Source organism: Mycetomoellerius zeteki, unplaced genomic scaffold, assembly GCF_001594055.1.
Source record: "Mycetomoellerius zeteki isolate Tzet28-1 unplaced genomic scaffold, Tzet1.0 scaffold433, whole genome shotgun sequence".
Taxonomy (NCBI): domain Eukaryota; kingdom Metazoa; phylum Arthropoda; class Insecta; order Hymenoptera; family Formicidae; genus Mycetomoellerius; species Mycetomoellerius zeteki.
The window spans coordinates 490,844-503,252 of NW_017257428.1; the positions used below are offsets into that span (position 1 = coordinate 490,844).

The 12,409-nt window shown below is 36.7% G+C and overlaps 1 protein-coding gene across 3 annotated transcripts; it reads right to left on the reverse strand.

Moving 5' to 3' along the window:
* Positions 1 to 42: 42 nt before the first annotated feature.
* Positions 43 to 11,873, reverse strand: LPCAT (lysophosphatidylcholine acyltransferase). Of its 3 annotated transcripts, none has more exons than XM_018454377.1 (11): positions 11,522 to 11,873; positions 7,681 to 7,826; positions 5,975 to 6,192; positions 3,628 to 3,740; positions 2,931 to 3,085; positions 2,708 to 2,845; positions 2,503 to 2,628; positions 2,288 to 2,432; positions 2,081 to 2,179; positions 1,843 to 1,987; positions 43 to 1,315 (listed from the first exon to the last, which is right to left on the reverse strand). In XM_018454377.1, exons 1-11 carry the CDS (start codon positions 11,645 to 11,647, stop codon positions 1,230 to 1,232), a joined length of 1,497 nt encoding a protein of 498 aa, XP_018309879.1. In that variant the 5' UTR covers positions 11,648 to 11,873; the 3' UTR covers positions 43 to 1,229. The 3 variants fall into 3 exon arrangements, with proteins under 3 accessions (XP_018309879.1, XP_018309880.1, XP_018309881.1); XM_018454378.1 differs by lacking the exon at positions 5,975 to 6,192 and adding an exon at positions 4,769 to 4,983 and having other exon boundaries at positions 620 to 1,315; XM_018454379.1 differs by lacking the exon at positions 11,522 to 11,873 and adding an exon at positions 11,372 to 11,509 and having other exon boundaries at positions 620 to 1,315.
* Positions 11,874 to 12,409: the final 536 nt, after the last annotated feature.

A 12,409-nucleotide genomic window follows, 5' to 3' on the forward strand; every position in this document is an offset into this window, starting at 1 on the left:
TAAAAAGATAAGTATGATAATTCAACGCACTGAAAGCAAAAATTTCAGTTCAATAAATACTGTTATTTCAACGTATGTCGTAGTAAAATGTTCTATAACTCAATATATCTATTTTTAACTCAGAATGACCGCTAATGCGCGTTATTAAACTTTGGCCATTTCGTTCATATACAGATATTACAAAGTGGCTAATCGCTTTGACTATGCATACATACACACATTTTCTTTCTATATACATACATACGTACACACATGAACGCACTTGCGCGCGCATACATAGACGGTATATACGATCGATTCGCCCAATCTTTTCGTTTACTCTTACGCATATGTGTGTGTATGTGTTTACATACGTGCCGGTTCATAGTGTGCAACAAGTATGTTCACAATTTAGCGTATATGTATATTCCTGTGCATAATCGCATGTCTGTACATGTGCACCGAATATCGCGGCGTCGGACCATCGGGTCAAAAAATAAATTATGTCGTTACCTGTCCTCATTTTCCTCTAAATGCGCGTCCAAGCCCTACGTCATGGATACTCCATTTGAGCTAGTAAGAAGCTTAATGACCGGATCACTTAACTGTATGCTATGTAATGTGTACTGTACATCAAAAAGTGCAAGCATTGGTTTCCTTTTCCGTAATTTGACACTCGTAGATCTTCAATTGGAAATAAGCCTTACAGGATCCTCGAACCTCTATATTCTAATTTATCCTCAAATATACAATTACTAAGACGGTTATTGTTTCTTCAGATCCTTAGGCTTTCCATTTTCCAAACTTTCGATCTTCAAGTCTCGGTATCTAGAGTCTTCGACCTCTAGATCGTAGAATCCTCGAGTCTTTAAATTCTCGGAATCTAGGATAAGTCGCGTATCTTTGGATTTTCATATCCGCGGAGATTCTAGGACCTTCGTAGCTAAATTACTCACGGATTATCAAATCTAAGATCATTTAGAATCCTCAAATCTTAGAATTTTAGTTTCCTAAAATTCTAAGCCACTAAATTCTCGACTTTTTCTAATTTATGATTATAGGAAAAACACGGGCTAGCTGTCTAAATTGCCGCTTACATGCAACTCCAGCTTCCGTAGACGACAAAATAGTTTCGCTTTATAATCCTTGAAGCACCTTGGATACGTTTCTCATACAGAAGTGGAGCAAATGGGACTAAGGAAAGGTTTGCCTTGATGTTCCTTAGAACTATCAGGCTCTAAAAGACACTTTCAAATGGTCTTCTTCGAGCTTTCGTTATTTGCGGCGAATAAATGTGCGTATTCCGTTCGGTTCGACAGTTGTGTCAGAACATCGTCTGCAAAAAATAAATAGATTTGAAGAAAAGATTTGTACCTCGTAGTATTGTATATTAAGACATCCGTTTTCTCACAACAACTATATCGGTTTATAACTGTTATTTTCAGTTGAACTTATTGTACCGTTCATCTCTTTCTTCTTTTTCTTTCCACGTTAAAGAGAAAAAGAGAACAGATGAATGGTGCAAGAAATTCAGTTAAAAAAGACAGGCCTTATTAGACCTTTTTTTCTTACACTGTACGTTGAAAATAAATTTTTTTTTTCGTATGCCACAGATTCATAAAACAGGGTCATAGAATGCTAATCGATAACGCGCTTCCATAGAATGTTAGTTGAGATAACAACACGATAACGCGCGCGCTCTCAAAAAACTTACAAAAAAACATTCGTACTAAAACTTTTTTTGTTTAACATATTAATAAATGCATATATAATTTTTTCTTTTGATATTCAATATAGTTGCGATGAAGAAACAGAAGTTTTAATCGTAGGGAGAAAATAAATCTCTCGATCAAAAGTGTTTACCAAAGCTCACTGTACAAGCATCCTCGTTACTTCTGGCGTGCTGAAAGATCTTGTCGGATTCCTCAGGCTGCATACGTATCGATAACCTCAAGGCTTTCCTGAGTTCCGATTGAGTTAAACACATTGCTGTTTTCGAGCCACATATCTATAACACAATTTGATCGTGTAAAAATAAAAGTTTATATATATATATATATATACATACACATATTAGACTTCTTAAACAGTCTGCACTTACGTCAAATGCAATCTCAACCTTGTCTCGTTCCGAAGACGCGTTTGCTGTCGCCAATACGGTGAAGATATACTCTTCAAGATCGATCTTTCCTTTCCCGAACTATAAAATGATATACACATAAATTCTTTTTGTTAAATGAATTCATATATTACATACATTACATATATTACATACATTATTTAAATTTTATGTATATTATATAAAGACCTTATCGTGAATGCGAAACAGTTGTTGAGTGGTTGGATCCTTGTCATCCAATCTAAGGATCTGCGCAAATTCTTGTAGATTTACGTCACCAAAATTATACGCCTTCTTCTGAACGAGTTCTTCTTCAGTTTTTGATGCCACTAAACTATAAGAGTCAAAATTATGTAAATTCTAATTAATTACTTGTAATATTTATACTATGATTCGATACCTACCCTAATTTATACCGAAGTTTATGGCTTTTTATGATATTTGACGCATGCGGAAGATGTAGCTGATGAGCCTTTCTAATAATCCGGCAATCATCGTACGTGTAATCCGAAACGGGAATTTTCAATGCCCTGTAAAATCAAAATTATAATCTTTCCAGAGATCTATATATTTTTAAGTCTCCTAATCCGTTGTGCATGAAGAACTCACTCTGCCATAAGACGTCGTACATTGTTTGCATACAGTTTAGGATCTAGTTTCTCTGCCTCGCTCGGATTATATACAGGAAGAAACTCGATCTCGCAGCTGCTATTTAACTGTGTTAACGTCAACCATAGTAATTTCAATCTGCAACGGATGTAAAGCAACGGATAAAGCATATTACAACAAATAAATAATTAAAAAAAAGAGAAAGATGACTCTCTATACTTACGCCCCAGGACCTTCCCATGTCCACGTTACCGTGTCCAATTTGTTGGGATATCTGATGCATACTGGTTGCACCGGTACACCTGGATAAAAGGCGCCTGATTTGAACGTAATCAAGCATGACCGGTTTGTACAAGTCCCTTCGGGAAATATCATAACCTGTGGAGAATAGTCGGGTCAATTGCACCAGTAAACGCGAAGATAGCGATTTGCGTCTTGATTGCAAGCTTGCGTGCATCTCGCATCCATGAATTATCGAAAACATCATAAAAGACTACTATTCCACGAACTTTATGAACTCAGTTCTGTGAACTTTTCAAGTTCCGTGTAGTTCCATTAAAAATGACTCTTAATTGTATGTCAATGGGATAGAATCTAAAGTGAAAAAAAATGTCACACGAGCGCGCGCGCAGATTCTATTTATAAAATTTATTTTTTTGAATTGTATTAAATTAAAGAAAATATTCGGGGTGTGTCGAAGCCAATTGTTGTAATATATATGCTAAATCTTAAGAGATCTTAAGAAATCATAATATATATATCAATAAACATCAGGCCAAATTAGAAGATGCCGTGCCGTGCGTGTTCATTCTATTTATAAACATTCCATACATATTTATAAAGTTTCTCTCTCCCTCTTACTTCTTACACGCTCTGTATATATACTATAAACTCTACTAATAGTTTAATATTCTACTTACTTGTGGCCAATCCTCCTTGGAAGTAGTTCTCTCAATGATTTCCTTGATAGTATTCTGCCGGGAATTTGGATCTTCCCTCCACACGTAGACTGGCTGTGTATAGTTGATGAGTTCTACATACATCAAAAAATAATGAAAAGTATAATCGATTTTACAAATACTAACTGATAATTATAACTTGGATCTAGCTTGACTTTATTTGAATTGATTGAGCCAATCTTCGACTTCGTTGCACAAGAACTTATTTTGAAGCAAGTAACACGTTTGTAAAACAGTCTTGAGACCGACTTCATGTCATGATCAATTGTTTAAAATCCGTCAGTCAATGACCACCTAAAACCGGAAACTCATTACAACATTCTTGCAAAAGATTGAGACCGATTATTTTGCAAGTCTGCATATGCAAAGGGATCATTGTTTCATTAAACTGCAATCAGAGTGTTAAGTAACTGAATTCTTACAAGTATATTATCTACTTCAAAATCATTCGTCATACAATGGTGAATGGGATTCATTAATCAATATAAAACATAACTCTATTACTTCAAATAGGATATCAATAATTAATTTTTTTGTAGATCGTTAATGTTCGACCTTCACAAAATAATGACAATCATTGAACATGTTTAATTAACATTGCTCTATCTATATGATAGTAAAACAATAACTATATACCGCACATATCACATTAGACATAACATAATTATCTTTTTGCGCGGTTTTGAGATAATTGTTACGGGCCACTTCCGGGGTGTTCAATAAATCGCGGGGTATATCATTTTATTCTTGTTGCTCATCGAATGAGCTCATCGAATGTTAAATAAGGATAAAATGATACCTACAAGCACACCCGGGTGAAACAGTTTCTAAACACAGTCCTGTGTTTGTAAACAATGCCAATGATGTTTGAGACTTAAATTTTCATTTAAAAAGATCTCACGTATAGTACAGGTCTCGACTTCGAATGCTTCTTCAGCATACCTTGACATCATCATCATTTTACTTGGCTCAAGTCTAATCGCGTACAAGTATTCATAATAAGTAATTTCTTGAATATTTCAAATAAAATATTAGAGTCAGATATAAATTCGCAGAAGATATACAGAAAAAATTAAAAGAAAAACAGGAATATATCACCTACTTCCTATAAACGGATTCAATCCCGATTCTCGCCTGACGATGATTGAGGGGAATCCGGTGACGTAAACGATGCCGCCATCGATAAAGGTCGAGTGCGGTGCGAGGACCAGAATCGGGGCTTCCGTTCTGGAAGCCTGTTTCCCTCGGACTACGATTTTCATTCCGCCGGCCTGGTAAGTGAGTCGGCCCACGAAACATATCCATGGCACTAATTTTCTGCGGGTTTCAACCGACAAGGTACATGGAATGGAATCACTCTAATACTGGATACTGGATTTCCAAGTATTTAAGTATTTTAATACCAACGAAAACGTATCCACGACTTGACAGTATCATCACGAAAAGAACGTGGGATATCGCAAGAGCCAAGAGTATAACTCAAATCGTGCTACGAAAGAAGGAAACGTTTACGAGCGAGTATGTCCGATGAACTTTCTACGCCATCGAGCGACAGAAAGAAAAGGCACAAAAAGACGGTGAAAGCGTTCGATTAGTAATCCAAGTTTCGATGATCGTTAGTGCGCTTCTTTAGAATTTAAATTTTATATATATACACGAATATTCCTCCCTTTTTGTCTCACTAATATAATATGCGATCTTATTGTTAGTTTCTACAAGTTTGTAGCTTGACCTACAGCTTTTAGATAACATTATGCACAATGTAAATTTATAAATAGGGATACTCAGTGATGCATCAGAGTTAACAGATATAATTGTGTTATTCGATTAATTTAGTAAAATTTTTAATTGCTCTAATTGTAAGTGCTTTTTTAAGTTTAATCGCAATTTTTAAGTTATGTAGCAAATATAATAAAACACTGTATAAAAGGCGTGTTAGCGATAATTGTTAAAACCGTACATAGTTAGTAGTTGAAAAATAAATCCCATCCACCATATATGCATATATGAATATTATGTACAATAAAATAAATGATTAGAATACTGCGGTTTTATGGTATCAAGCGAAGATTTTTCGTTTTCACAAGAGGTTGCGAATCTAGTTTAAAATTTTCATTTAGAGGTCATACTGCACTTTGACCTTAAAATTAGTAGTTTTCTCTCGCAGTTTCACAGAGACGTGATAAACTACAATTTACTTCAATTAAAAATTTCGGCCCTCATATTTGGAAAAAAAAAACATATAGCATGGCTTCTCTCTTATTAATCCGTTTAATTCATCAATAGACAATTCACCAATGCGACCTACTTCCAAAGAAAGGGAGACGACTACTTTCCCCTTTGGCGACGATGCTCGGCCCGCCAAGGTATACGACCGGAAGTGCATCGAAGAAGCTGGAATGTGGGGCGAGAGCCAGCACCGGTGCATCCTTAGTCTCCGCCTTCCGCCCCTTGACCTTCAGGTGATGAAATCCACCGCAGAGAAATAAGGCCCGCATCATCCAGCAAATCACGATGCGCATGTCTCTGTTTTTAAGTGATTTAATTTGCAATGCGCATGCACCATCGTCCGACGCGATTCTTTATTTCTACTCTTGTAAGGGGGTCTAAAATGATTAACGGGATAAGCGTTCTTTGAAAATTAGGTTCAGTTAAAAGTCTATCAGGGACTCGATTTCAATAAATCGATTTACATTTTCAGCTCATGGAGATCCTTAAATCTAAACATGTTTCAGAAATTCAAAAAATATTTAAAAATATGTATACTATACTTAGATCTCAGAAAACGCCTCTAAAACTTCATTTACTCTATATGCAAATTAATAATGCAGCATAATTGATTTATGTTTTCACTAAAATGAAAGCTGGTTCGACAGTGACACTAATCACATAACAAACTCAAACAAGTATCCGCCTCATGAATAATTTAATAACTTGCAATACCACTGTGTGCAATTTCAGTTAAAAGTATTCTAGAAATATTTTTTCCAGCTCTCTCTGAATCCGTCATAAGGTTTCATTATGGTACAAGGTCGTCTTATAGACTTTTCTTGTCGCAAGACCTTGACAGTAACGCATGACTAAATTATGTGAAAAAGAAAAATATATATATAAGCAACTTCATTATTAACTAATCACTTTCTTTATAGGTATTTAAATGACATAGAGAATAACTTTGATTACATAATATGTGACATTTTAATAATTTCAATTGCGAAAAAGTTTAAAAAACTTGAAATTAATCAATACTTGAATTATAAATTCAGGAAATGCAAGGTGAATTATCCGTAAGATATCTGGTTAATTACAAAAGAACGGAGAAACGTTTCAATAAAATAACAAGAAGTTTTAATAATAATAAAATTGCAGACAAGGACACCATAAGGCGAAAACCTTGTCTCATACGGAAGGACATGCATTTTTAATACGTATTTCCCTCCCTCTCTCTCTCTCTCTCTCTCTCTATCATGGACAGCCGAAGCCCACTGATTGCATTGCCTTGAGATACGACCTCTAAATCGTGCGTTTAATTCAGATCTACCGGGTTCACTGTAATTGTATAATTACTTTAATTCACGGTACTTGTATAATTATAAGTAATAATAAATAATATATAAATATTATATAAATATTAAATAATACAAGTCCGTATAACAAATCAAACTAACAAAGAAACTCCTATTGCCCATGTTCTTTCCTAGTGCTTTTAAATAATACATAAATATTTTTTAGACGTATAATAATAATTTTAGAAATACGAGAAGTCTAATTCTAGATTTAAGGATCTTTGAGTGCGATTAATACATTCGAAAATCTAAATGAGGTCGATTTAATTTGTTAGTTAACTAAGCGAGATGATACCAGCACAGAAATTAAAAAGCAATCCCGAAAGGTATAGCTAGTGTTAACATGAATAGCATGAGATAGGATTTGGAATTAGGAATGAAAGAGTACGGAAGAGGATCGTTCTTTCTCGCCGCAATTATCCCGCCGCTTAGTTTCCTTCAAACATACCGCCTCCATCCTTTGAGAGGAGCTCGCCGAAGATCCTCCTCGGACAATCCATGTAGTCCAAGACAGGCCAATAGCCACGCTAGGATCATCAAAGTCGTGATTGCAGCTAGTCTGACCGGCAAAAGGGCGATCGTTAAGAATATCGTCTGAAACATCAAAACATCACTGTGCTAATCTTCTTGAAAATCGGTTAAATTCCTATATTTATTACACTTAAAAAATATGCACTGTATTTAAACATTAATTACTTGTTTCAAATATTTTAAAAGTTTATATATCCGCAAATCTATATATTCATCACAAACATCAAATTTATTTAAAATGTATTCTGAGAGAATCCTAGTGAAGTTTTATATATTTCAATTAAAATTATTAAATTAAAACAAATTCGATTTGTTTATCATATAAAGTCATTTTTTAAATAAAATTTTTAAATAATTCTTTAAGAGAAGATATTACAAGCCGACTTTGAATTTAACATTATATATTTTGATTATTTATCATAAATGTAAAATTAAAAAGATCAATTTAATTTTTTATTCATAAATGCGGAGATTTTTGCTTTGATTAAGTCGATAAATTTTCAACATAGTAAACGTATTTTAAATTTTAATATTGAAATACATTTCACGTATTCTAAATATTGTGCGTAAGTATTAACATTTAAAATACGTTAAGGAAGTTCATTTCAGGCACTACTCATTAAAAATTAAAGCGACTAAATATCTTGTAGTTATCACAGGTTCATAAAAATGGGTACACAAGTAAATAAATAACTGGCTCTCAGACTAACTTATCGTCTGTCTCACGCGGTCAAGGTTGCGACGTGTCCACCAGAAGGCTTCGGCTTACCATCTCGTACAGAGAAAGAAAGAATAAAGAGCAAAAAAAAAGAGATAGGATGCGAGTTAAGTACCGTTCGTTACGTTTCGCTGTTCCGTTAGGCGCACATCAGCCTTCAGCTATATTTCGTTCCATCTCACTTTATCTTGCTGAAGAGAACTCTAGACTGATGCACCGTATGTGTGATATACAAAAGTAAGTCAAGTGACCTGTTCTAAGAATGTGTCTATCAAATTTATGTTGTGAAATGAATATTATTCTTGATTCTAATTGAATGCGATTACTATGACATAATTCTCTTATAAACAAAAGTCAGAAAGAATTGGGTCAGTGATTGGAGAAAAAAAAACTGAATTCGCACATAGATATCAAGATAACGAAGCAAAATTTTTAATGAAGAACAAGGACATTCGATTCGAGTTACTCTGACTAATAAGTCATATAAGTAACGAAGAAACCTTCTACGCATCATGCGCTAATTTTTGCGTAGAAAGTTGTCGCGGATATAACTGTAAATCCTAAGGGCCATTGCGCTATCTTGCAATGAGACACGTAGATAATCGTACATTAACGTGTAACACTGGCTGCGTTCAGAAAAAGCTCAATAAGCAACTTTTACTGGTATATTTAAATTTAGAAGAATAATTTTATCTTTTAATCCTAAAGATCTAAAAGTATAATTTAATCAGAGCAAACTTTCAAGCTGTTTTTTCTGTTGAATGTGACCGTCTTGGCGACCAACGTGTATAATCTGTAATTATTCAAAACATTTGCTTGTTTATGTGAAATGTATCTAAAGTAAAAGGAGAGAGTAAAAAGAGAGCGAAGGTGATACAAATAAAAGAATGCAATACAATTTTATCGATTTTCTCAATTTCTCGAAACGATATTCCAGTTTGAATCCCGTTAGAACGATGTTGCCGTTCTTCATTCACTTCATCACATCTATAGAATGCGGGGCTTTCTACGCGTTCAAGACCTCACTGGTGTTTTAACAAGAGAAAGCATCGGTCCACGAAGGAGCCGCTGTTCGTATCGTGTTAACGGCTAGAAAAGCGTAGGCAGCAATTTTAATGGTTGGCAAAATATGTAGATAAAAAACGTCCACGCGACCTCGTTTTTCGCAATAAAATCTAAATTGGAGCGCGAAGAAACGAGTTTAACGAGTGCGAGAATCATTTCCTGTTTCTTAATCGTAAATAATCCAGCTGATACATGTGAATTTAAATCTTTGGAACTTTGAATTAAAGACGTCTGTACACAGATCGATATATGCAAAAACAAGCTTTGTAAATATTCAAATTGACACGTTTTAACGTGCCAGAATAAACAGGAAAATCTTGAGGAATCATGATATCCACATTCGATGATCAAACAAAAATATCACAGTATATTATGTCAAGCTTTCTCAAATTATCAGGCATCGAAGCATCTAAGTCGAGTGAACATGCCGATCGCTCGTGATGACCTTGTTCATGGTTAACACACGTGACTAACATTCGTATCTCGTTTCGTTGGAAACCCAACGGCGTGACAACGTGCCGAGGAAAGTGGGGCGGAAATTATACATGCGAGGCGTATACGCCTGATGGACCACATGACAGACAAACGGTCGTAAATCCCTTTGTTCGGAAAACCGACAGGACGTCGAATGTAATAGATGTAAAATTGGCACGACCTGGCCGATTCCTGCTTGGCAAACTGCTGGGTCGTGAAAGTCGCGCCGCGACCAACTTGAGGAAAAACCAGCCTGTGTGCCTCGCAATATCTCTCTTCGGTCGCGAATGTTTTCTTTCGCGTTATATTACTCCTGCATTTTTATTTCGCCACAGTCTGAAATCGTAAAGTGATCTTATATAACGATAATCATTATTATGCATTGTTGTATTTGTTACGTTCAGATTATGCGTGCCGTTACGCTTATTACAACTTGCCCTAGTAGCAATTTATTAGCAATACACTGGTTCAGTTTTGAAGATACACTGGACCGATACTGCGCCAATAAAGAGTGCTTTCTGTTTAATGATACAAGTTTTTCTATTTTTATCACTCTCTGAATGTCAAGATAGAATGACGTTTGTGTTGATTTGTCTCACTAAATGGAAAACACCTAAAGTGTTTTACTATGGCTGGTTTCTATGAATGTAGATTAACTTTAATCTCGATTCAACTTCCCTGGCGGAAAAAAAATTCTTACGAAAAAGTACAGAAAAACTACGTAGATTGAGACAAAATCTTAGAAATTCTTAATTTTTCATAGATATATTATATTCTTAGTGGGACGTAGAGTGAGGTTGTTTGAGGGCGGAGGATTTCTAGGTTTTTCAAAGAAACAACGTCGCTCAACGTCGCTCTACGTCGCTCTACGTCCCACTACGAATATCTATGAAAAGCTAATAATTTCTAAGATCTTGTCTCAATCTATCTAGTTTTTCGTAAAACTTCCACCAGGATTACTCTTCATCTTCTTCCACTACGAATATCTATGAAGAACTAATAATTTCTAAGTCTTGTTTCAATCTATCTAGTTTTTCGTAAAACTTTTCCGCCAGGATTACTCTTCATCTTCTTCACCAATTCCCAGAACTAGAAAAATATTAAGAATTAGTTGAACAGAGATTAAAATTAGACTACATTGATATATTTACATCACTGGAGAAAAACAGGTACAGGTTTCTCAATGATTTTTCCAAAGAATTATTTCACAAATTGCATCATGCGATTCGCATCATGTCCGATTTATTTTGTCAGCATTCATCATCGTCGCCTCTCTTGTCGGCTCTGTCAATCGCATAGGAACGCAGGCCTGCAAATTCCATGTAAACTGCGAAGCAATTTCAACACTCACGCGCACTTTCTCGACACCCGACACCGCGATCGAAGCACACCCATTTCTCGCCGGCGGGGGTGGCGTCGGCGGCGGTAGCGGCATCCCCTAAAACGCGACTGCACGAGCATCGATCCCGGGGAAAGAAGCCGTTTTTCGCGAGATACTGACCTTGAGCTTCTCATAGGTCGAGCCGAGCTCGAGTCGATGCACAAAGGGGTTGAGAATATCGGCGCTGAGGGAGGCGGCATCGATATCGTCGGTGGTCGGCCGCTCGTTCCTCGCGTTTCCGTTCATCGTGGAGAAACGGAAGATGAACCTCCGAGACTCCCGGAGATGGATGGATTCGCCCTAATTGTCCCTCGATGGACCTTTCTCCTCGGCTGGGAAGAAAAGCGGAGAGCGAGCGAGAGAAGCGACGCGATCGAACGACGAGAGGATATCGCGAAGCACTGCCGCACGTATCGCGTACCCCTCCGTGTCCGAAAGGGTTAACGGTCAACGGTAGACTGCGCTACCCGGACACGCGCCACCTCGAGCGCTCGACGCGGGGCGCCTCCCAGCGCCTCCTCCCGCCGATTACGCGGCGCAGGCGAGCCTGGCGAGCGTCGAGCGAGCGACCGAGCGTAGCGACCGAGCGTAGCGAGTCAGCGCCGCCACCGTCCGCTGTGAGCTGCTGTGAGCTGCCGTGAGCCGACGGCGCCGTGCGAACGTCGATGTGGTCGACCCGGTTACCGCTTGTCCGACACTGCGCAAGAAATCAAGGAGATTCATACCTTAAAAAACGAACACGGCACCGTCTTCCTTTCACATTCGTTCGTTGGAAAACATGATCGACGATGGGCTGGCCCTCCCTCGAACGTCTTGATAAACAATTTGAATCCTTCGATCAGCTATCGCTCCATCTGTTTTTCATTTTCCAAGTTTTATCTTATAAATAAATTCAATGCTCGATAAATTAAATTATATTAATATACCCCTATAAGCGCATAATATTATTTAATATTATTTAATATTAAATAATATTTTAGGCATATTTTCAGAATATTAAATATAACA